This window comes from Argiope bruennichi, chromosome 11 (assembly GCF_947563725.1).
Source record: "Argiope bruennichi chromosome 11, qqArgBrue1.1, whole genome shotgun sequence".
Classification (NCBI taxonomy): Eukaryota; Metazoa; Arthropoda; class Arachnida; order Araneae; family Araneidae; genus Argiope; species Argiope bruennichi.
In genome coordinates this window covers 20,511,994-20,539,359 of record NC_079161.1, presented here as the reverse complement: position 1 = coordinate 20,539,359, position 27,366 = coordinate 20,511,994, and the positions used below count along the sequence as shown (strand labels likewise).

The window sequence follows — 27,366 nt, the reverse complement described above, 5'->3', positions numbered from 1 at the left end:
ACCATGCCGGAAGCATCTCATCCTCATTTCGAGGTGCCCCCAGGGGTTAAATAGATTCAGTAAAACAAAATTGATAGGCGCAATGGAAACATTTCGAGATAGTAGTTAACTATGTTAATTAATTAGGTTAATCATCTTGTCTATCTCTACAAACCTGTCCCCTTAAGTCATTCTATTTACACCTAATTTGTGAAAAAGTGATAAAAAAAATAACAAATTTATAGAAGTGTTGCACGTTTTATTTTTTTGTTGTTGTTGTTGTGGTTGGTGACTGCACCACATTGTTAAATACTTCACTGCCGTAAATGAAAATTGTGGGGGAAAATGGTACTAGAAAGATGGATTAGATGAATAAAAGCTCAAAGATATTAAATAAATCCCACCCTCTAATTTAGTAATTAATTAATTTTAATAGTAGTAAATTTTGTGATAGTAGTTAATTAAGTGAGTTAATTAACTCGGTTAATCAGCTTGTCTATCTCTACAAACCTGTCCGCTTGAGTCATTTCTATTGGCACTTAATTTGTGAAAATGCGATAATAAATAACAAAGTTACAGAAGTAATCCATTTTTTTTTTTTTGCTGTTATTGTTGACGATTGTACCACATTGTTAGCATTAAATACTTCACAACTTTGAATGAAAGCTATGGGGGAAAAAATGGTATAGTGAAAAGATGGATTAGATGAGTGAATAAAATCTCAAAGATGTTAATTAAATTCTTTCATCTGATTTAGTAGTTAATTAATTGTGTTAAATAACTTGGCTAATCAGCTGGTGTATTTAAACAAACCTGTCTCCCTCGAGTCTTTTCCATTGACACCAAATGTGTGAAGATGCGATAATAAATAACACAGTTACAGAAGTGTTGCACTTTTGTTGTTGTTATTGTTGATGATGACTGTACCATATTATTTACATTAAATACTTCACTACTTTAAATGAAAGCTATGGAAAAAAGATGGTACTAGAAAGTTGGATTAGATGAGTGAATAAAATCTCAAACATATTAATTTAATTCTATCATCTAATTCAGCAGTTAATTAGTTGTGTTAATTAATACTGTTAATCAGCTATAGTCTATCTCATGAAACCTGTTTCCCTCGAGTCATTTTCATTGACACGAAATGTGTGAAGATGCGATAATAAATAACACAGTTACAGAAGTGTTGCACTTTTGTTGTTGTTGATGATGATGACTGTACCATATTGTTTACATTTAATACTTCACTACTTTAAATGAAAGCTATAGAGAAAAAAAAGATGGTACTAGAAAGATTGATTAGATGGATGAAATCTCAAAGATATTGGTAAAATTCTTGCCGTTAAATCCGACGTATATTGAGGGTGGGGCGGTTACCATAGTGACCGAAAGCGCGCGAAAACTGAAGTAGCGATAAGGAATGCAGCAGTTAGTTGCTTTCGAAAAGTATCGTCTCCTAATAAACGCATTTAACAACCAGGAAGAAAAAAATAACCTAATATAAATGTCATCAAACATTTCCTGTGCAACGATAAACCATATCTACAATAGAAAAAAATAAAAAATAAAATAAGACAGCATGTTAGGTTTCTAAGCGAATTTCCGATAAGCCCTTTGCGCTAGTGTCGCAAAGACTTACGGTGACTTTTACTTGAGTTAAAATCGAAACTGCCTCTTGAGATAACAGCATTCATTCTGAGAGTTATTCCTCTAACAACCACTTTAAGGACGTATCTAAATTTCTAGTTGTTATTTCATACTTTTAACGTAGTTCTTTTGAAGTGTTTTATTTTGTTTGAATGAATTCTTCATAATAAGCAAATTTCATATTTATGTCATGAAGTAATGTTGAACATACTTTGAAATAGCTTACGAACGGTATTATATTTAAAAAAATTGAATGTATATTCTGAGAAAATTAACTTTGATTTTACATATTGTTATTTAGAAAATATTTAGACCTGAAGTTCTGGCTTCAAGAAAATTGTTCCCATCTTTTTTAAGGACGCTACAGTAAGTTTTTTAAATTATATTATCTTGAAAAAAGTTGCATGAAATAATGTATTGAAAAGTATATTTAATGAAGTCAGCCTCGATTTTTAAGTTCTTTTATGATTAAGAAGATTACGAAATTTGCATTCCTTTTTCTTTTGTAATTATTTACTAATCAGAAGAATTAAAATTGAAAACTGGCCATAAAAAATTAATATTTTACTTTTATTGTAAATTTTAATCTATAGCAGAAGGGATTTTTAGTATTTACGGATTTTGAATAATTTAATTCTTTCTATAATTTTATTAAGTATATTATATTTAAGTATATTAAGTATCTATTAAGTATATTTTTCTGAAAATATACTTTTTAGAAACATTTTTAGTATATTCATAAGTAGCAGAATGTAATTTTGAAAACGATTTGGAATAGTATTTAAATTATAATTAATCAGACATCATATTAACTTACTTTGAAAATATGCTGAAAATTTTTGTAATAAAAAAAGAGCTAGGAGTTTTCAGATTAAAAAAAATTAAATTTAAGTTTGCTCAATCGCTTTAAAACTATCTGAATTTCTTTTACGAAAACCTGTAAATAATTTAAAAAAATATTTTTACTTTCATAAAGTGTTTTTTGTGCTGCCCAAGAGAAAAAGATTCAAGAATGGCTGAAACTGCTTTGAAAGTCTTGTGGATTTTCCTGCTTCTTGATGTATCCATTGCTGCTGTATGTTTAAGGTATCCACTGTGTTACTGCAGTACAAATGCGCAGAGAGACACAAAAATATTTTGCAAAAACGTCACAGACATAAAACCCATCCAGTATTTACTACAAAGATATGATCGTGTGTACAGTCTTAGACTAGTTGCACCGGAATTAAATTCTCTTCCCAGTAAAGCCTTTTCAGGACACTTAATAACAGTTCTCGAAATAGATGGACCTTTGGTGGACATACCAGATGATGCACTTGCTGATGTAATCGGATTAAAGATTGTCAACTTTATCGGTGGACATTTTGGCACTATCTCCAGTACGTTCTCGAATGCAAACTTCAAGACAGTACAGCTGGTTCACGGCCTGTTGGAAAGCATTAAAGATCAGCTTCAGAATAATTTGTTGATGACTGATGCCTTATTGTATGACAACAAGATTGACTATATTTCAACTGATGCCTTCCTCAATGCAAGGTCTTTGGAATATCTGAACTTGTCTCATAACCTGCTCAGCAATCTTGATCCAGATATTTTCCCTCCAATTCATCAGCTGAAAAGCATAGATTTGTCAAACAACAAATTATTGACAGTGGATGGTTACTTCAATAACTTGAATCCAATGGTAAGTAAATTAATTTTTATACTGTGTTCCGGAAATTTTGTAATTTATTCCAAAATGATTATAAAATTTTTAAATAGTTGTAACGTTTCTTTACCTTATATGAGATAAAACTTTCCTCCAGTGGAATTGCTTCGAATTTTGATATAATACATTTTTTATTTTCTCATATACAGTACACTCCCAATTATCCGTGGAATTGGGTGGCGCGGCCATCGCGGAAAACAAAAATCGCGAATAATCCGATAAAAGCTAAAAACGGGTATAGCAAAAGGGAAAACAGTCATTCCAACTTTGAAAAATCGTTTTATGTACAATAAAACGTAAAATAAACAGCAGGAAATGTTTAACTAACGCTTAATATTTTAGTATATCACTCAAAACGAACCTAAAATGCATTTTGTTAATGAAAACAGAAAAGTGCTTAGTCTTTACGAGAGGCGTCAAGGATACACAGAAAAATTAATACATATGTACTGTTTTAATACTGAAATGTATTATGTAATTACAAAAGCATAACTGTAAAACTACACCTTTTTGAAGAAATCAGTAATTTGTGTTTGCTTCTTGCTTTGGAAGCATTTTCTCTTTGCTTGGAAGCAAAAAAAAAAAAACCTTAGTGCGGCAGGCGCGGATAATCGGGAGTCTACTGTACCAAGTATAGAGAAAGTATTATAATCTTCAAAGAATTTGAACTCGAGATTTTGTCGAATCTTTATGCTTCAGGCCCACCTGAGTTCGAAAAACAAAAATCTGACCTTATGTCTGTCTGTCTGTGACAAATACAACTTTAAAAACCTTTGTGCTAGATGGATAAAATTAGTATATGGTATTTACACTAAATTTGTAGCTTTCTATCAACTTTTGAGAATAACCGATCAAAGAAATCATGTCTGTACGGCTGTTCCAATATAAATTAACCCAATAACTACAAAACGAAGAGAGCTAGATGGATGAAATTCGGTATACAGATTTAACGTCTTTAGTGTAAACTCCTATAAAAATTTCAGCAAAATCCAACAAGGGTTTGGCCATCTGTCGGTCTGTACAGAAACATGTAAACGTGGTAGCTCAAAAATTATATATATTATATTAAGATCGGTGGGGACATATTATATTATATTGGGATTTGGTGGCTACATACATACTTTTATATAAAATTTTGGTTTCAATCGAATGGTGAAAACGCGTCTAAAATATAAAATCGATTTTCGGTAAAGTAATTCGATTCGATTAAAGTCTATTAAATATTTTCAATCGTTCGCTTGAGTAATATGGATGGATTATTCAATCTTTTATTTTAATTAAAATTTTATTTTTTATTTTTATATATCTTATATTCTTAAGATTAAAATTCATTTTAATGTATGTATCAAGAAATTAAAATTAATATTTGAGAAATGGCTGCTGCACTTCACTTCAATCATTGACAGTTCTGCCAAAAGTAGATTTAATTTAGGTGTAACGAAACTTAGAAATTTGCATTGATGTAATTGATGATTATGTGTTTTTTATTATATGATCCTGAATGTATGTTGTTTCTATTTTTAATTTTGATACTCTTTGTTTTATACAAATAACATAAAAAAATCACAATTTTAGACATTACACTTGGTTTATAGTAATCATTTGTTGAAATATTTATATTTTTTGTGTGTGTATCTTTTGTGTATATTAATTGAGCAGTTGTTTGATATAATCTCAAACTTCTACTGAAAGTTGTTTCATTAGATAACTTTAAATTCAAATTATCAATATAAAATACAAACTATATATAACAACTAATTTCAATGATTTCAAAAGAATTCGAATTTATTTATATGAATCATTAAAAAGAATAAATTGGACATTATCGCGAGTCTCTAGAATTAAGAAAAAGCATGACAACAAAATTAAAAAGCTGTGCTGCGTTCTTCTAAAGTCGGGGATTTCCCGTTTTTAATCAATGTGTTTTTTTCATCGTTCAAACTTCCGTTCTTTCGGAGACTTTTTTTTTTTTTTTTGAAAAAGAATGCTTGTAAGAAGCATGCCGCTAATAATAATGATAAATAAAATCAAAGTATTAATTATAAAGGTCTTTCTCCGCTTTTTTATTTTACATTTACACAGGAGTCCCTTCTAATCGTGATACGATAGCAAATTTTTAAACTGTCAGAAACTGACATGTATTAAATAACGCAACAAATTATGTTTAATATTTTTTGAGTCAATAAATGCACTGGAAAAAATGATGATGCTTAAATTTTATACAGTTTCCGGGTATAGTAATCAAACATTTTAATCCTTTAGTGCACCCTGTAGTACATGTTTTTATTTCCATTTATAAATTTCACATGATTGTTCCAAAGTGCGAAAATGAATGTTTGGAAATCTTTTTTAAATGCTTTAGATAAAAATTTGTAGAAAAACCCGATAAATTATAATAGCAGCACTAGAATTATATTTAAACTGGGAATTTGGAAAAATACCAAGATAGCTTTTGTTGTTTGAACAGTTCTATTATTTAAAATATAATCAAAATACTATTTTTGCTTTATAAAAAATGTATTGATAAACAGGGAGTTTTATTTTCATTGCAGAATTGCTATAATGTGATTTATGTCGCTGGTGTATTGTTTAATTTTTAATATAGTCATTACACACATTTTAATCTTTTTAAAATTTTACGAAAAAATACTTTAGCATTTTTAAAAAATATTTCTTGAATTGTAAGCAGCTATTCAAAACACATACAATTTTTTGTAAAAAAAAAAAAAAGTCATACACTGTAGAGTTAAACAAAAAGAGTTCTACACTTTTGCGATCAAAAGTGACTGAATTCTAAAAATATAAATACTTCTCTTTTAGATAATTTTATATCTTTATAATGACTGTCGTGAGAAAGGCGTGCTGCTACTTATACAATGCTTTCTTGCTTCACTGTTGATTATGCATAAACGGAAGATGGATGTTGTATAATTAATTTTTTTTTTGGGGGGGGGGTTTAAATGCAAGCGATTTTTTTTCTCTTTCAGTAGAATGTGGAATCGACACTTTCATAAGTTTGATATAACGTTGTGATATTTTATTGTTATAACTTAGAACAAAAATTCTCTACTGAACAACCGATGAGATGAATGAACACTCTACAGGAAGACAGATATTTCTAGAGATATTTCTAGAAATTTTTCTTTATCCCTATATTTTATGAATACAGAGCATCAATTTATTTCATGTCTATATGTCTTTCATGTCTACATTTTATGTCTATATCTATATCTATACTTCTAATAAAGATGAATGTGTATGCCTATTTTTTGGCTGTATTCCTTTTAATAGCCTTATAAATTACTGATGTTTGCATGGAGTCCCTACCTGATATTACGAGGCTATCTCCGGTCCTTTAAATAACTATTAAATCCCTGGCGGCACAACCGTTCTGAAATAAGATAATAGCCTTATAAATTACTTAACTTCTTTGGGGATACAAAGCATTAAATTTCTAAATTTTATAGTAAAAGTATTTTCTTAATTTAAATTTGGCTTACCCACCTTCTATATAATCATTCCATTTTTTAAGTTATTAATTACCGGTTTTATTTTCTGTTTGTAATATATTAAAAAAGCATTTGCAGATATTGTCATTGAAGCAAGTAATGGATATTTTCTTTTTAGGTAATAAAACTGTATGGCAACAACCTGACAAACATCGACAATGCTTTCCAGAGTGGAATGTGGTCTACAAAAGTGTTAGACATTGGCGGCAATCCTCATCTGAATATAAGTTCTATGACTTTTGATAATTTCAGAAACCTGGCCATCCTGGGTCTCACTGACAATAATTTTGATGAATTAGATCCCTATCTTCTAAGTCACCTTATATTTCTTACTAAGCTTTCTCTGAATGGCAACCACCTGTCATCCTTACCGAGTCAATTTTTCATCAATACACATCGCTTATATACTCTGGAGTTGGCCGAAAATGACTTGTCCTCAGTAGAAGACATATTTCCTGTAGATGATCGGTATCATTATATTATTCATTCTCTAAAAACTGTAAACTTAAATTCAAATAAAATAACTTCGATCCGATTTGGTTCATCCGCAAAAAGCATTCTTCATTTAGATTTGGGTCGAAATTTAATCAGCCATGTCCTGAATGGCGATCTTGAAAATCTAACGTCTCTTACTAATTTGAATCTCTCGGGAAATTCACTCTCAGAAGTTGACGCAGGCTGCTTTAAATTGCTGGTGAACCTTCAAACACTTGATTTGTCTCATACGAATTTGAAGCAGTTAAATCATTCAGTGAAAGGTCTTGGACAGATGGAAGAGTTCATTGCCGATTCTGCATCATTAACATCTTTGGACCAGGATGAATTTCTTGGACTGAATAATTTGGAAACCATTTCTCTCAAAAATAATAATTTGAGATCAATTTACCCAGCATTGCAAAATCTTACCAATCTGACGACTTTAGACGTATCAAGTAACAATATGACGACGCTGTCTTTAAGCTCTTTACCAACAGATGAAAAAAATATGGTGAAACTGAAAAAGCTGTGGATGGCGGGTAAGGAATTCTTTTGTTTAAACATTATTTGATACTAGCCACCTTTGGCGACCAGTAAGTTCACCCAGATTATTTACTTATTTGACTGTTAAATTATTAATTTGGGTGCATTTCTTCAAAAAAATACATTTCACCTTTTTATTTAAAACGACTAAAATACATGAATTCTATTAAAACTGTTTTTTGTAATTTTCAAAGCGCATATATCTATATACTTATAATAAAGCTCAATGTGTGTGTGTGTGTGTGTTGGCGCTCTACAGGCCAGGTCATTTGACATACAGCTACCAAATTTGGTACATGTATACCTTGGAGGATGGGAATGTGCACCTGGGGTCCCTTTTTTGAATTTTTAATTAGAATTTTAATTATTAATTAAAAACTAACTTTCCCGCAAAAAAATCTTCCATTTTCCCTACCGCAAACCTTTCCGCCAAAAAATCTTCCATTTTCCCCACCGCCAAATGAGTGAGGCTTCAGTTTTTTTTTCTCCCAACAGTAATGAGGCTACGGTTAACATTTTTCGGCGGATTATTTCAAATGATTCTGTTTATTTTCTTAATGTTTTATGCATTTAAAATTTAACATTGTTAATTAATCCATGTTTCAGATTCATTCTGAAGTACTTTTGAATTAAAATAACACAGAATAAAGGAAATTAAAAATGTATAATCTGCATAGCGTTACCCCAACTGGCGTAGAAAAATTCACGCAGTTGCGTTACCTAACTGGCGAAGAAAATTCACGCATGCGCATTGTTCTGATTGTTGTCATGACAACCACTATCAACGGGTGATTTAAATTATTTTTAGGTTAGTTGCATGCTTTTGTAAGTAAATTGTATTTATGTTAGTTATATATTTTTTGTATATGCTTATAGTTTTAAGTGCATCGTTTTTTAAGTAGTTTTTTTTTAACCTGTTTTCAATGATTTAAATTATTTTTAGGTTAGTTGCATGCTTTTGTAAGTAAATTGTATTTATGTTAGTTATATATTTTTTGTATATGCTTATAGTTTTAAGTGCATCGTTTTTTAAGTAGTTTTTTTTTTAACTTTTTTTCAATGATTTAAATTATTTTTAGGTTAGTTGCATGCTTTTGTAATTAAATTGTATTTATGTTAGTTATATATTTTTTTGTATATGCTTTTAAGTACATCATTTTTTAAGTAGTTTTTTAAACCTGTTTTCGACCGATTATTTTAAACGATTCATTTTATTTTCTTAGTGTTTGATGCATTTAAAATTAAACATTATTAATGAATCGATCTGTTCCTGATGAACCTGAGAAAATTTTGTTGACAAATTCTTGAGATATGACATAAATTAAGAAAGATATTCTTTAGTGCCCATAAAGTTTAAATGCTCAGTGACTCTATTATCAGTAATCATATTATTAAAAAAATGCTTTGTTTCAGTAAAAAATATTATTATATTAATTGCAGATTAATCATTTACACTTTAATTTAAAGCATAAATTCTACGAGGGGTAACAGAAAATGAGAGAGATACATATCACGTTATGACTGAAGGCCTTTATAATATTATGAGTGAATTATATGACTATCAAAATTTGAAGTTTTAAAATATTTTGCTGAAGAATCTATTAAAGTTGGAATTGCGTAAAATATTTAATGGTACGACCGGAGTTTAACCCTCTGCTTGGCAAAATTTTTAAAAATCGCCAACAACGGCCTTGCGAAATGTTTAAAAGCAAAGGAGCAGATGTTCAATTATAGTGCATAATAAAGATTGCCAGCTTTGGCGTGTTATCGCAACTTGGCGAAGAAGGGGGTTAAACTCCGGTTCAACCTATTTAATTATTAAAATTTAAACGAACATTAAGATTGGCGAACCGGCTGGTCGCCAAAGGCGGCTAGTTAGGAAATAAAAGCAGAAATAAAAATCCTTCTACGGATTGCATGATTGGCAAAAGCATGTGCTTGAATGGTTTGATGGAGAGTTTGAGTCTCGTATGCACATTGTTTCAGAACAATGTATCAAATCGAATTAAAAATATTATTAAAGTTAAATGTAAAATTGTAAGAAAATGAAATTTATGTCATTAAAAAGGTAATGTTTTTGTCTTAAGATAAAACAAAAAGCACCTTTTATAAGATAAGTGTTTTCGAAGATATGAGTATCAGTTTTCGAAGTTTTTGAATATCAGTTTTTTTCATAACGATTTGGCTAGACTTAAGATTAATATATGGGTGCCAAAAGTGAACAATTTTTGACCGATGTCTTTCCAAATATAATCATGACAATTTTTAATCTCAATTTAAGAAGCCGTTTATTAGCATTTCTGGTATACATACAGGATTGTCCTCCCGCGGAGAGAATGTCGAAATGAAGATGAGATGCTTCCGGCATGGTGGTTGGATCTCGCCCCCCTGGAGGGTACACGTAAAGGTGGGGGTCTGGCTCCTCCCATCGATGAAGGGACGTACTTCCTTACGGAAGGGTTGTAACGAGGTCAGTGATGGCCCTTAGGACTCAACCACAGTTCCCACCAGTGTTGCTGTTGAGTCGGTCCGGTCATTCAGTATTATTCATCCGTGTGCCTTTGGACATGTCTCAGAGTCAGTGATATGACTTACACCCAGGATTGCATACTTTTAGTCAGTTTTTGACCGATTAGCACGATTTTGATGTGCTTGGCGGGAAACTCAATAGTAAGAGGGGTGATCCAAAAAAAAAGTTTACAAGGCAAAGGAAAAATGCTTTATTAACAATAGACCCAGGATACAAATGGTAATTAAGAGACATATATGGCGGTCACTTCTCTACATAATCACCAAACCTGTTGAGGCATTTATCACACCGCTGGTCCAATTTGTTTAACCCGTCTTGGTAATAATCAGTTAGCTATTGAATCAGTCCTCGGCACTTTTTTGAACATCACCATCCGATATGAACCTCATTTCGGATAAATGTCTCTTCAATGCCGGGAAAACTAAATATTCACTGGGAGCCAAACCGGGGGCCTGTATGAGGGGTGACTCCAGACCTCCCACCTAAACTTTTCCAGCAATCTCTCTGCCCGCTTCAAAAGAACGACACCATTTCGTCACCTGTTTTCTACTCATTACTTTGTCTCAGTACGCTTCAACGATTTGTCTGTGAATGTCCGATGGGAACACATTCTTGTCCCATAGAAATCGTATCACGGCCTCTGTGCGAGACCACTTCTCTAGACGTCTTGCCATTACTATCGCTGTTTTAGGTCTCGGTACTAACACTACCTGCTCGAACGTCCGGTCTAAGACAACTAGCGCCATTTGTCTTTACTCTAGGTAACAACATTCCCATCCACAATTTCTACTTTCCAAATACTGCTGCTTGAAAACTTATTTTGGATCACCCCTTTAAGTCTTCCCACGATTACTTATCTGACAACGATTAAGCCTATTTTTGCGCTTTATTGAACTTTTTATTTAAACCTATTTCTTGATTTCTTTTATAACTTCTTTCCTCTGTCTGAATGTCCTCTTTGGTGACGTGGTGAACTATCTTCAGAACACTTCTAATAATATTTTGCAATTCCATTAATTAGCTACGAAGCATTTGGTTTTGTACAGCCCTAAAATGTTAAACGAATGAGGCAATCTGAAATTTGGATGATATTTTGCTTATACTTAACTGTTGCCATTCGACAATTAGTAATAAGCTCGATTTCTACGCCCCGTACGTTAGCTTTTAATATATACAGTTGATTGCTTGTTACCCTGAAGTTCAAACCCTTTGCATTGTTTCAACAACTTTTGGATTGCGTGATTTTCTTACATTATTGAAAAGTAAAGACTAAGAATTTTGTTTTAGTATTTGTGTATTTTACGAAAAGTACAACAAAAAAAGGAAATAATGTCACGCAATTTATAAAATAGATAAACCACACTTTTATGTTTTTAATGGAACCATACTGTCATGGGACGGTCTCCAGACAAAAAATGGCGCTCGAATAAGATAATTAAAATAACACGACTTTAAAATTAGGCAATTTCATGGAATTGTGATGAAGTTATATCTATTATGGTGCAGAAATTAAGATAAAGTGACTTATGCGTGTTCAAATTAAGAAGAACTAAAGGTTTTAACAACAACAACGTTTATTTTTAAAAAAATGACCTTAAAATCTCACCATAACAAAAACAAAAAAACCTCTAAAAGACTCGTGTTGCAGAATGCTGGCGCGAGCTTTTTTTAATGGAACAAAAGTGATGTTTCCACAAGATAGACAAATGCTTGAAACACACACACAAAAAAAAATAAACAACTACCATGCGGCATCACATATCTAAACGATTTATCTGAAGCCAAAGATAACCAATATCACCGGTGAGCTAGCTGGTCGCCCGAGAACACTAGTTTAAAAATAAAATTTTCTTTTGTTATGAAAAGATGTAGTTCATGATAATTGATTGGCAATATTAAATTTATTCGATTAATATGGTTGGTAAACATCTGATGTCTAGTAAAAGAATTTTTTTAATTACCTTTTTCCATCAATTATTAATTATTAGGTCTTATCTCACTTAACGTGGATAGTAAAAATTCTGATGCACACTAGAAAGTTCAATCTGAGATTACTTCCGCTAATTATTCTTTGATGTTTATTTAGATTTCTTTAATTCTTGTGACGAATAATAAATAAAAGTGATTAGATTTTCTAAATAATCTCTTGCAGATAATCCATTCTCCTGTGACTGCAGGCTTTCTTGGATTTTGGATTGGCTTAAAGTGAAAGGATCAACCTTAGAAGATGAGCCAACGTGCCAATCACCAGGCATTCTACAAGGCAGACCGATTCGATCACTGAATCACAGTGACTTGGAATTTTGGCACGAAAACTGTCCAAAGTTTTGTGATTGCATGTGCGAAGCTGATGGTGAAAACGTGTACACAAATGTCGACTGTACGAATAAGAATCTTAAAGCTATTCCAGAAGAATTTCCAATCAACGTAAAAGAAATCAATCTTGAGAACAATGCCATAACTTCTTTTTCTGGGTTTTCTGCTAAAAATTGGACAAACCTAGAAATTTTAAACGTTGAGAACAATAGCTTGTGTGATGCTAATTTGGATTTAAGTCCGTCTATGAAAGTAATGAAGCTAGCAGGAAATAATTTGACAAGACTTCCATTGAGCAAATGGAATACATCTTCGTCTTTTCAGTTGCTGACTTTGTCAAAGAACCCGTGGATCTGTGATTGTCAAGCTTGGGAATTCAGAGAGTGGTTGGTGAAATATCAGAATTTTGTAAGTACTTTTATTTTAATTTAATTTAATTAGGCTTAATTTAGCCCAAATAAACTTTCTTCTAAAATGTTCTCTTATTTCTTGATCAAATTCTACCTTTTTATATTTAATTAATGTAACAGAAGCTTTGTAAAAGTGATTAAGTCAGCGATTCCCACACTCCGAGTGAAGAGATAAAAAATTGCCAACCTAAGCGAATTCTTTTTAAAAGATCACTATAACTCCCTTACCTAAAGCGGCACGTGTAAAGAAATCCCTGTCAAGATCCCATAGTATAAATAACTCGGGGAAAATATTTTTTCTCCTATTTACGCTTCTGCACTTGTATCGCTTGTTTACGGACGTCAGTTCGCCCTCGCTTCTTGTAGATAAATTATGCCTTCCGGGATGAAATAAAAGCGAACTTAATAATTCAAAGTGTCTCTTTCCCTTTGGCCACAACTCTGCTTCAAAAAAAATATGTGTTTATATATATATATATATATGTAATGATATTTAAATTCTAATTTCAATTTAATTAATTTCCAAGATTTAATCTTAATTTAGCCCATAGTAACTTCATTCTAAAAATATTGTCTTATTTCGTGATCCAATTCCACTTTCGGTTTAATTAATTCCTCTGTAAAACTAATGCGCCATCAGTACTACGTATCAAATGAAAGTGATCCCTTCGGTGCCCTTAAAATGGTGTCAAAGGTCACCGCGTGTATGGAATTAGCGCGTGGCCGGAAATCCCATGTTATATAAGGCTAGTGATCATTTGTTTCGCGCTTCTTTTTTACTTCTGCTCTATGTCTTCAAACCTGCACTCTGCTTCAACCAAAATAATATGTTATATATATATATGCGTATAACGCTTTGTCCGTGTTATCTTGCGAACAGCCCAACTAGAGTAATTTTGTTTGGATTTTAATTGGCTTGGAATATATTGTTAGAAATAATGTAAAAATCTTGGATGAGTTCGTAAATGGACCATCTAACTCAAAGGGTGTGGAAATGGTGGGGATTGAAATTTATATATATTTATTTATTTTTTATATTAGTTATTTTATATATATATATATATATATTTATATATATATGAGTATTTTTTAAAAATATTTTCCTAAAATTAAGGAGTCCTAGTTGTTATTTGATTTTATTTTGCTTTTCATTTGTTTGATTATTATTATTTATTTTTTACAGTGTTTTCTGTACTCACATTTTTTTAAAACCATTTTTGGATTTAGCAAAAACGTTTTTATATTCTATTTCAATTTTATATATTACTCATTTTCAATTTTTTATATTAGTTATTTTATATTTTATTTCACTTCCATTTCAATTTAAAATTCAAATTCCGTGGGAGCTAATAGGAAATTAGAGAAATGTAAAATACAATGAACAAAATGACGCAAGGTTTCTATAAGGCCGCGGTGACCTGGTGGTAAGGTCTCGGCTTGTAAGCCGTAGGGTTTCAGGTTCGTGACCCGATTCCACCAACAAACCGTCGTGTAAGGGGGCCTGTTGCACGTTAAATCCGTCAGACCAAACGTCCTCCCGCTGGTGTGGTGCGGTGTGGAGAGGGGGTGCCAGCTCAGGTGCAGTCCTCATCATCTGACCGCGGTTCAAAATGACGAGGTCCGACCCAAAATAGCCTTAGTGTTGCTTTACAACGGGACTTTAATATAACTAAACTAAGCTAAACTAAACTAAAGCAAGGTTTCTATATTAGTATATGACTATCTAAATATGAAACTTAATCGATTCTTCAACAAAATATTCTTAAGAGACCAAGTTTTATAAAATATATAATTGAAAATTTTAGAGAGCATTAATCCAGGCGAACCAGCAAGCCACCAAATTCAGCTAGTATTATATAAAATCAAAAATGCAAATTTCAAGTATATATTTTAGATTTGTATCAAAATTTATTGACATTTTTTTAAAGAAAATCTGTCTATACCTGTGATTATGTTTGCTCCGAAACGTAGACGAAATGCGGAGTAGATTTTAGCACCTCCAAAATGTAGATAGTTTAATTAAATTTTATCATAAATTTTGGAACTAATCCGTCTATGGGTTGGTTGTCTGTCTTCTTGTCTTTTCATATATATATGTGTACAAAAAAACTCAACGATTTAGACAAACACTATCTGTTATATAGTCATGATACAAAGACCATACATTTTCAGAATCTTTAAGACTTTGAAATCTTGAATTTTAAACCACCACATTTATTTAAATTATTTTCAACGAAAAGGAGCCTTCAAGTCTTAAGAATTTAACCACCTTTTAACTTATTGTATATACTTTTTTTTTTGTACCTAGATCAATGACGTGCAAGAAGTACGCTGCAGTCTTCAAGGACCTCTTTCTGACAGAATCATTATTCAACTTCAGAAAGAGGAAATGTGTCCCAATTCCAAGTTTAAAAGAATTGCTATGATTGCAGGTAATAAAATATTTTGTATATAAAATATTTTGTAAGCCTCTGTCTTGAAACTTCATCAATTCGTATTTCTTGGTAATAATGTTATAATTTTTCTGATGGTTCAAAAATATTTGATTTATAAAAATGTTTTTAAAAATGCTTTTAAATAATTAACTAGGGCTCGCTTTCGCGCACCAACTCCTGTGTTATTTTATACTGTACCCGATTTTCTTCAATTCCAGTTAGCATATTTTTAAACTTCAATGGCCATTCGTTCAATGCTGTAAGCTTAAACTTTCCATGATGAGAATATATATTTTCCGATCAGCCTACTTCTGATTCAAAACTGAAAGCTCCACAATGAGAACAATCTTTGCCTTATCTCCAATATCTAAATATCGTTATAATTTTTCACATTTTGCTGCCAACATAGCCGCTTCACGATCAACTTTTCTTTTCAAATTGGCAGATTCTCTCATTTTTTTTTTTTTATTTTTTTTATTTTTTTTTTGGTAAGAGGAAATTATAGTGTGCTCCCTGCTGAACCAACAATGCCAAGTCGCCAATAAAGATGGCAGACAAAATAAACAAATACTTCCGCGGAACAGTTACGGTTACCATTTCCCGCCATATAATTAGGACTTTTTACTGATAAGTATTGTTTTTTTTCCCCATCTGTAGAAGGCACTGCGCAGAGTTTTTTAACTTCAAAAAAAAAACATCCTACGGTTTCGCTAACAGCGGGAGCGGGAACCTAGTAGCTTCGCTAGCACATTGAACATAAAGACTGTGTGGATAACAGAAACAGTACATACCCAAAAGAAAAGAAAATCGGAGAAAGAAGCAATCGGAACATTCTCCATACAAAATTTCAAACAAACATCCTTTTCCCAACTTCATCAACTCGTAAAAAAATATATTCCACTCACCCTTCATCCATTCTTCCGGTTCGATATCAAACCATTCTCAATACAAATTTTCAAACAAGCATCCTTTCCTAACTTCATCAACTCACCATCATCCATTCTACAGGTTCGAAATACTCCCGACATAACAAATTATGAAGGGAACCAACCGTTATAACACCAAAAGAATTACGAGAAAAGCAAAGAATTCCATTGCAGCTGTCTTTTAAAGTGAGAATGCAGACGATTTTTTAAAGCGCATACTGACAATTAAAAATTGCAAAAGAATAAATATTTTCTGTTCGTATTCACATTAAAAAAGAAAAAGAAGAAAATAACTTTTAACTAAAAGCTTAACTTTCTTTATTTAATAAACTTTTGATTATAATAAAGAACAAAATTAAAGTCTTTAATCGATATTTCTTTAATATTTTTAATTTAACATTTTCCATAATATAGTTGTAGTTTATGTACAACTTAACCATTGCAAAAAGTAGTAAACAAAACAGCATTAGGGTTGCTGGAAGAGCGTTCCGATGGGTTGCCATATTGGCGACAAACTCGGGTGCACACTATTCTTCACTTAATTCTTTTTTTATTCAGCTGATATTGCTGGATGCTCATTACTATTTTTAAAAAAATAATGCAGGGACAACACGTGTATTGCTTAGGTATTCAGATGATTGCTAGTCGAGAGAAGAAAAAACTCTGTTACTCGAAAAAGATAAACAAACGGAAAAGCTATTCATTAGCATTGCCACAAACAGTATGTATAAAAGTAGAATTAACAAATAATATTGTTTTAAACTCATTTGGTGTTAGTTAAAGTTTAGCTTTTCCTCTTTTGTCACTATTTCCCCATCAAATGCAATATAAATATTTACTATGACGTGATAACACTTCTCATTAAATATTTCAAACAATACTGGCAAAACAAACCTCAAATGCCTCCTATCTACCAATCACAAAGCGAATAAAACGCGATGTTTACGTAATTTTTTTAATACAATGGATAGATATGCCAATTCACTCTCAAATAGATGTATTATAAATTTTTGGTGAGACAAGTGGCAATGCGAGTTAAAATACACAATAATAAATTATTGTGTATTAAAATGTAAGTGACAATCCGCAAATAATTAATGGAAATTAGCTCGCATACGATATTTTCAGTCTAAATGATGACACTAAGAATTTAAAAATATATTATTATCAATAAATACTAGCCGTCTTTGGCTATCAGAGCTTCGCTAACGTTATTAATAACATTAACCAATTGTGACGAACTGTATGTTATCACTCAAAATGGAAAAACTACTTTTAATTATACTTTTACGAAATACAAAGGACGTTCTAACTGGTTATTTTGCACATTAAACAAAGAAATTAATTGGCGAAATCGGACCAGAGTTTCTTAGGTTGAAGGCTTCCTTAAGATTTATTTTATAATATTTTTCCAAAATGGTGTGCGGATGTAAGTTGGCGGTTATTGCTGACGTAATAAATGTCTAAAACTGTGAATCGGTACTTAGGTGGGACTGAAGGCTTTGTTTCCTGGTTTTCCTATTAATTTTATATATATATATATGTACCAATGATAAAAATAAACTATAGTTTGCTGAAAGAAAAAAGATATTATTTCTTTTGGCTGTTCAATATAATTTTGTCTTAATCTAAAATTTGGATATAAAGATCAACAGCACATATTTTTCCCAGTTAATGTGAAACTGAAATTTTGTTTTCAGTTTCAAGAGGTTTCAGTGATGAACCTGAAATTTTGATTAAAATTTAACTATCATCTTCAAAAGAGAGAGTAAAACATCAGCATTTTTCAAATGTTAAGAACCACAAATTTCAATGTGTAAAATGTAGCGAAATTTATATTATTAAATGATGTTTATAGGATGGCAATATTGTTTATAAATTACGACATAAAGTTTGAATCGAGTGTTAATTAAGAATTTGTCAAAATATAGATATGTTTCCTCGCTATTTTTTATGCTTATTATTGCACCCAAATAATCTAAATATCGCTTTAAAATTCAAGAAGTATCTTATCTGTCGCATCAATTTTTTTCGCCATAATTTTTTTTTCGAATTTTGATAAATTTTAAAAATATTTTTAATACAATTTATAACAATATGCTTTTTCATTCTTTCAGTTATTGCAAATGATTAAAAAACGTGACTAGCAAGAGAAATGAATTTTAGTATATGATATTCCATACAAAATCATTTTTGTCTAATTTTGTGTTTATCCGTAGACTGGCCTTTTGCTTATCAGAGTGTAGTTACACATATATAACTCAAAAACAATATTAAATAAATACAATTTTGATAGTTATTTTAATCATCTAATTGTAATTTCTTATCAGATTTTGAAATAATTTGATCAACAGAGGAAGATCGAAAATGCCCTGCCGTTTCTCTATATTATAAGCTGTAGCTAAGCATGAAATGGGCCGTTACTTCTAATTGCAAGCACGAATTCTGATGGATTATTTCACTTTCACAGTAGCACAAGGATATTTAACAATATCAAAAAGTATCACATAATTGCATACTGTGCAACTACTTGTTTCAATTAAAACAACTATCTCGTTGCATATTGTGCTACTTAGATTGTTTAAATTAAAATAAATATTTCATTACATACTGTGCTACTAGGTTGTTTAAGTTAAAATAACTATTTCGTTGTACATTGTGACTACTTAGGTTGTTTAAATTAAAATAAATATTTAGTTGCATGCTGTGCTATTTTGTATGTTTAAGTAGAAAAAACTATATCATTGCATACTGCTCTACTACTTGTTAAAAATTAAAACAACTATCTCATTGCATACTGTGCTATTTAGCTTGTTTAAATTAAAGTAACTACTATTTCGTTGCATGCTGTGCTACTAGGTTGTTTAATTTAAAATAAATATTTTGTTGTATACTGTGCTACTTAGGTTGCTTAAATTAAAATAAATATTTAGTTGCATGCTGTGCTATTTTGTATGTTTAAGTAGAAAAAACTATATCATTGCACACTGTGCTACTACTTGTTAAAAATTAAAACAACTATCTCATTGCATACTGTGCTATTTAGCTTGTTTAAATTAAAGTAACTACTATTTCGTTGCATGCTGTGCTACTAGGTTGTTTAATTTAAAATAAATATTTTGTTGTATACTGTGCTACTTAGGTTGCTTAAATTAAAATAAATATTTAGTTGCATGCTGTGCTATTTGATATGTTTAAGTAGAAAAAACTATATCATTGCACACTGTGCTACTACTTGTTAAAAATTAAAACAACTATCTCATTGCATACTGTGCTATTTAGCTTGTTTAAATTAAAGTAACTACTATTTCGTTGCATGCTGTGCTACTAGGTTGTTTAATTTAAAATAAATATTTTGTTGTATACTGTGCTACTTAGGTTGCTTAAATTAAAATAAATATTTAGTTGCATGCTGTGCTATTTGATATGTTTAAGTAGAAAAAACTATATCATTGCACACTGTGCTACTACTTGTTAAAAATTAAAACAACTATCTCATTGCATACTGTGCTATTTAGCTTGTTTAAATTAAAGTAACTACTATTTCGTTGCATGCTGTGCTACTAGGTTGTTTAATTTAAAATAAATATTTTGTTGTATACTGTGCTACTTAGGTTGCTTAAATTAAAATAAATATTTAGTTGCATGCTGTGCTATTTTGTATGTTTAAGTAGAAAAAACTATATCATTGCATACTGCTCTACTACTTGTTTAAATTAAAACAACTATCTCATTGCAAACTGTGCTATTTAGCTTGTTTAAATTAAAATAACTATTTGATTACATACTGTGCTTCTAAGTTGTATAATTTAAAATAACTATTTCGTTGTATACTGTGCTACTTAGGTTCTTTAAATTAAAAGAAATATTTAGTTGCATGCTGTGCTATTTGATATGTTTAAGTAGAAAAAACTATATCATTGCACACTGTGCTACTACTTGTTAAAAATTAAAACAACTATCTCATTGCATACTGTACTTCTAAAGTTATTTAAATTAAAATAACTATTTCATTACATACTGTGCTACCAAGCTGTTTAAGTTAAAATAACTATTTCGTTGTACATTGTGCTACTTAGGTTGTTTAAATTAAATTAAATATTTAGTTGCATGCTGTGCCATTTGGTATGTTTAAGTAGAAAAAAGTATATCATTGCACACTGTGCAACTACTTGTTTAAATTAAAACAACTATCTCATTGCATACTGTGCTATTTAGCTTGTTTAAATTAAAGTAACTACAATTTGTTGCATGCTGTGCTACTAGGTTGTTTAAGTTAAAATAACTATATTGTTGTATACTGTGCTACATAGGATGTTTAAATTAAAATAAATATTTAGTTGCATGCTGTGCTATTTGGTATGTTTAAGTAGAAAAAACTATATCATTGCATACTGCTCTACTACTTGTTTAAATTAAAACAACAATCTCGTTGCATTCTGTGCTACTTAGCTTGTTTAAATTAAAATAACTACTATTTCGTTGCACGCTGTGCTACTTAGGTTGTTTAAATTAAAATAACTATTTGATTTCATGCTGTGCTATTTGGTATGTTTAAGTAGAAAAATCTATATCATTGCATACTGTGCTACTACTTGTTTAAATTAAAACAACAATCTCGTTGCATACTGTACATCTAAAGTTATTTCAATTAAAATAACTATTTCATTACATACTGTGCTACCAAGCTGTTTAAGTTAAAATAACTATTTCGTTGTACATTGTGCTACTTAGGTTGTTTAAATTAAATTAAATATTTAGTTGCATGCTGTGCTATTTGGTACGTTTAAGTAGAAAAAACTATATCATTGCATACTGTGCTACTGGTCGTTTAAATTAAAACAGTAATCTCGGTGCATACTGTGTTTCTTAGATTGTTTAAATTAAAATAACTGTTTCATTACATACTGTGCTTCTAAGCTGTTTAATTTAAAATACCAATGTCGTTGCATACGGTGCTGCTTGGGTTGTTTAAATTAAAATAACTATTTGATTGCATGCTGTGCCATTTGGTATGTTTAAGTAGAAAAAACTATATCATTGCATATTGTGCTACTACTTGTTTCAATTAAAACAATAATCTCGTTGCATACTGTGCTACTTAGCTTGTTTAAATTAAAATAACTATTTTGTTGTACACTGTGCTACTTAGGTTGTTTAAATTAAAATAAATATTCAGTTGCATACTATGCTGCTTAGCTTGTTTAAATTAAAATAACTAGTATTTAGTTGCATGCTGTGCTACTAGGTTGTTTAAGTTAAAATAACTATTTTGTTGTACACTGTGCTACTTAGGTTGTTTAAATTAAAATAAATATTTAGTTGCAAGCTGTGTTATTTGGAATGTTTAAGTAGAAAAAACTATATCATTGCACACTGTGCAACTACTTGTTTAAATTAAAACAACTATCTCATTGCATACTGTGCTACTTAGCTTGTTTAAATTAAAGTAATTACTATTTCGTTGCCTGCTGTGCTACTAGGTTGTTTAATTTAAAATAACTATTTCGTTGTACACTGTGCTACTTAGGTTGTTTAAATTAAAACAAATATTTAGTTGCATGCTGTGCTATTTTGTATGTTTAAGTAGAAAAAACTATATCATTGCATACTGCTCTACTACTTGTTTAAATTAAAACAACTATCTCATGGCAAACTGTGCTATTTAGCTTGTTTAAATTAAAATAACTATTTGATTACATACTGTGCTTCTAAGTTGTATAATTTAAAATAACTATTTTGTTTTACACTGTGCTACTTAGGTTGTTTAAATTAAAATAAATATTCAGTTGCATACTATGCTGCTTAGCTTGTTTAAATTAAAATAACTAGTATTTAGTTGCATGCTGTGCTACTAGGTTGTTTAAGTTAAAATAACTATTTTGTTGTACACTGTGCTACTTAGGTTGTTTAAATTAAAATAAATATTTAGTTGCAAGCTGTGTTATTTGGAATGTTTAAGTAGAAAAAACTATATCATTGCACACTGTGCAACTACTTGTTTAAATTAAAACAACTATCTCATTGCATACTGTGCTACTTAGCTTGTTTAAATTAAAGTAACTACTATTTCGTTGCATGTTGTGCTACTAGGTTGTTTAATTTAAAATAACTATTTCGTTGTATTCTGTGCCACTTAGGTTGTTTAAATTAAAACAAATATTTAGTTGCATGCTGTGCTATTTTGTATGTTTAAGTAGAAAAAACTATATCATTGCATACTGCTCTACTACTTGTTTAAATTAAAACAACTATCTCATTGCAAACTGTGCTACTTAGCTTGTTTAAATTAAAATAACTATTTGATTACATACTGTGCTTCTAAGTTGTATAATTTAAAATAACTATTTTGTTGTACACTGTGTTACTTAGGTTGTTTAAATTAAAATAAATATTTAGTTGCATGCTGTGCTATTTGGTATGTTTAAGTAGAAAAATCTATATCATTGCATACTGTGCTACTACTTGATTAAATTAAAACAACAATCTCGTTGCATACTGTACTTCTAAAGTTATTTAAATTAAAATAACTATTTCATTACATACTGTGCTACCAAGCTGTTTAAGTTAAAATAACTATTTCGTTGTACATTGTGCTACTTAGGTTGTTTAAATTAAATTAAATATTTAGTTGCATGCTGTGCCATTTGGTATGTTTAAGTAGAAAAAACTATATCATTGCACACTGTGCAACTACTTGTTTAAATTAAAACAACTATCTCATTGCATACTGTGCTATTTAGCTTGTTTAAATTAAAGTAACTACAATTTGTTGCATGCTGTGCTACTAGGTTGTTTAAGTTAAAATAACTATATTGTTGTATACTGTGCTACATAGGATGTTTAAATTAAAATAAATATTTAGTTGCATGCTGTGCTATTTGGTATGTTTAAGTAGAAAAAACTATATCATTGCATACTGCTCTACTACTTGTTTAAATTAAAACAACAATCTCGTTGCATTCTGTGCTACTTAGCTTGTTTAAATTAAAATAACTACTATTTCGTTGCACGCTGTGCTACTTAGCTTGTTTAAATTAAAATAACTATTTGATTTCATGCTGTGCTATTTGGTATGTTTAAGTAGAAAAATCTATATCATTGCATACTGTGCTACTACTTGTTTAAATTAAAACAACAATCTCGTTGCATACTGTACATCTAAAGTTATTTCAATTAAAATAACTATTTCATTACATACTGTGCTACCAAGCTGTTTAAGTTAAAATAACTATTTCGTTGTACATTGTGCTACTTAGGTTGTTTAAATTAAATTAAATATTTAGTTGCATGCTGTGCTATTTGGTACGTTTAAGTAGAAAAAACTATATCATTGCATACTGTGCTACTGGTCGTTTAAATTAAAACAGTAATCTCGGTGCATACTGTGTTTCTTAGATTGTTTAAATTAAAATAACTGTTTCATTACATACTGTGCTTCTAAGCTGTTTAATTTAAAATACCAATTTCGTTGCATACGGTGCTGCTTGGGTTGTTTAAATTAAAATAACTATTTGATTGCATGCTGTGCCATTTGGTATGTTTAAGTAGAAAAAACTATATCATTGCATACTGCTCTACTACTTGTTTAAATTAAAACAACAATCTCGTTGCATTCTGTGCTACTTAGCTTGTTTAAATTAAAATAACTACTATTTCGTTGCACGCTGTGCTACTTAGGTTGTTTAAATTAAAATAACTATTTGATTTCATGCTGTGCTATTTGGTATGTTTAAGTAGAAAAATCTATATCATTGCATACTGTGCTACTACTTGTTTAAATTAAAACAACAATCTCGTTGCATACTGTACATCTAAAGTTATTTCAATTAAAATAACTATTTCATTACATACTGTGCTACCAAGCTGTTTAAGTTAAAATAACTATTTCGTTGTACATTGTGCTACTTAGGTTGTTTAAATTAAATTAAATATTTAGTTGCATGCTGTGCTATTTGGTACGTTTAAGTAGAAAAAACTATATCATTGCATACTGTGCTACTGGTCGTTTAAATTAAAACAGTAATCTCGGTGCATACTGTGTTTCTTAGATTGTTTAAATTAAAATAACTGTTTCATTACATACTGTGCTTCTAAGCTGTTTAATTTAAAATACCAATTTCGTTGCATACGGTGCTGCTTGGGTTGTTTAAATTAAAATAACTATTTGATTGCATGCTGTGCCATTTGGTATGTTTAAGTAGAAAAAACTATATCATTGCATATTGTGCTACTACTTGTTTCAATTAAAACAATAATCTCGTTGCATACTGTGCTACTTAGCTTGTTTAAATTAAAATAACTATTTTGTTGTACACTGTGGTACTTAGGTTGTTTAAATTAAAATAAATATTCAGTTGCATACTATGCTGCTTAGCTTGTTTAAATTAAAATAACTAGTATTTAGTTGCATGCTCTGCTACTAGGTTGTTTAAGTTAAAATAACTATTTTGTTGTACACTGTGCTACTTAGGTTGTTTAAATTAAAATAAATATTTAGTTGCAAGCTGTGTTATATGGAATGTTTAAGTAGAAAAAACTATATCATTGCATACTGTGCTACTACTTGTTTAAATTAAAACAACTATCTCGTTGCATACTGTGCTACTTAGCTTGTTTAAATTAAAGTAACTACTATTTCGTTGCCTGCTGTGCTACTAGGTTGTTTAATTTAAAATAACTATTTCGTTGTATTCTGTGCCACTTAGGTTGTTTAAATTAAAACAAATATTTAGTTGCATGCTGTGCTATTTATATTTAAGTAGAAAAAACTATATCATTGCATACTCTGCTAATACTTGTTTAAATTGAAACAACAATCTCGTTGCATACTGTGCTAGATGGTTTGTTTAAATTAAAATAAATATTTCTTTGCATGCTGTGCTATTTGGTATGTTTAAGTAGAAAAAACTATATCATTGCATACTGCTCTACTACTTGTTTAAATTAAAACAACAATCTCGTTGCATTCTGTGCTACTTAGCTTGTTTAAATTAAAATAACTACTATTTCGTTGCACGCTGTGCTACTTAGGTTGTTTAAATTAAAATAACTATTTGATTTCATGCTGTGCTATTTGGTATGTTTAAGTAGAAAAATCTATATCATTGCATACTGTGCTACTACTTGTTTAAATTAAAACAACAATCTCGTTGCATACTGTACATCTAAAGTTATTTCAATTAAAATAACTATTTCATTACATACTGTGCTACCAAGCTGTTTAAGTTAAAATAACTATTTCGTTGTACATTGTGCTACTTAGGTTGTTTAAATTAAATTAAATATTTAGTTGCATGCTGTGCTATTTGGTACGTTTAAGTAGAAAAAACTATATCATTGCATACTGTGCTACTGGTCGTTTAAATTAAAACAGTAATCTCGGTGCATACTGTGTTTCTTAGATTGTTTAAATTAAAATAACTGTTTCATTACATACTGTGCTTCTAAGCTGTTTAATTTAAAATACCAATGTCGTTGCATACGGTGCTGCTTGGGTTGTTTAAATTAAAATAACTATTTGATTGCATGCTGTGCCATTTGGTATGTTTAAGTAGAAAAAACTATATCATTGCATATTGTGCTACTACTTGTTTCAATTAAAACAATAATCTCGTTGCATACTGTGCTACTTAGCTTGTTTAAATTAAAATAACTATTTTGTTGTACACTGTGCTACTTAGGTTGTTTAAATTAAAATAAATATTCAGTTGCATACTATGCTGCTTAGCTTGTTTAAATTAAAATAACTAGTATTTAGTTGCATGCTGTGCTACTAGGTTGTTTAAGTTAAAATAACTATTTTGTTGTACACTGTGCTACTTAGGTTGTTTAAATTAAAATAAATATTTAGTTGCAAGCTGTGTTATTTGGAATGTTTAAGTAGAAAAAACTATATCATTGCACACTGTGCAACTACTTGTTTAAATTAAAACAACTATCTCATTGCATACTGTGCTACTTAGCTTGTTTAAATTAAAGTAACTACTATTTCGTTGCCTGCTGTGCTACTAGGTTGTTTAATTTAAAATAACTATTTCGTTGTACACTGTGCTACTTAGGTTGTTTAAATTAAAACAAATATTTAGTTGCATGCTGTGCTATTTTGTATGTTTAAGTAGAAAAAACTATATCATTGCATACTGCTCTACTACTTGTTTAAATTAAAACAACTATCTCATTGCAAACTGTGCTATTTAGCTTGTTTAAATTAAAATAACTATTTGATTACATACTGTGCTTCTAAGTTGTATAATTTAAAATAACTATTTTGTTTTACACTGTGCTACTTAGGTTGTTTAAATTAAAATAAATATTCAGTTGCATACTATGCTGCTTAGCTTGTTTAAATTAAAATAACTAGTATTTAGTTGCATGCTGTGCTACTAGGTTGTTTAAGTTAAAATAACTATTTTGTTGTACACTGTGCTACTTAGGTTGTTTAAATTAAAATAAATATTTAGTTGCAAGCTGTGTTATTTGGAATGTTTAAGTAGAAAAAACTATATCATTGCACACTGTGCAACTACTTGTTTAAATTAAAACAACTATCTCATTGCATACTGTGCTACTTAGCTTGTTTAAATTAAAGTAACTACTATTTCGTTGCATGTTGTGCTACTAGGTTGTTTAATTTAAAATAACTATTTCGTTGTATTCTGTGCCACTTAGGTTGTTTAAATTAAAACAAATATTTAGTTGCATGCTGTGCTATTTTGTATGTTTAAGTAGAAAAAACTATATCATTGCATACTGCTCTACTACTTGTTTAAATTAAAACAACTATCTCATTGCAAACTGTGCTACTTAGCTTGTTTAAATTAAAATAACTATTTGATTACATACTGTGCTTCTAAGTTGTATAATTTAAAATAACTATTTTG

General features: G+C 30.2%; 1 protein-coding gene across 1 annotated transcript in view; it reads left to right on the top strand.

The window, feature by feature from the left end:
• The first annotated feature begins 1,600 nt into the window (after positions 1–1,600).
• Positions 1,601–27,366, top strand: part of LOC129957188 (protein artichoke-like) — a 41,269-nt gene continuing 15,503 nt past the window's right edge. The window contains exons 1-5 of the mRNA XM_056069384.1: positions 1,601–1,995; positions 2,606–3,313; positions 6,965–7,862; positions 12,549–13,120; positions 15,431–15,554. Coding sequence (XP_055925359.1) covers positions 2,642–3,313; positions 6,965–7,862; positions 12,549–13,120; positions 15,431–15,554 — 2,266 coding nt within the window. The 5' untranslated portion in view covers positions 1,601–1,995; positions 2,606–2,641. The remainder of the gene's footprint in view (positions 1,996–2,605; positions 3,314–6,964; positions 7,863–12,548; positions 13,121–15,430; positions 15,555–27,366) is intronic.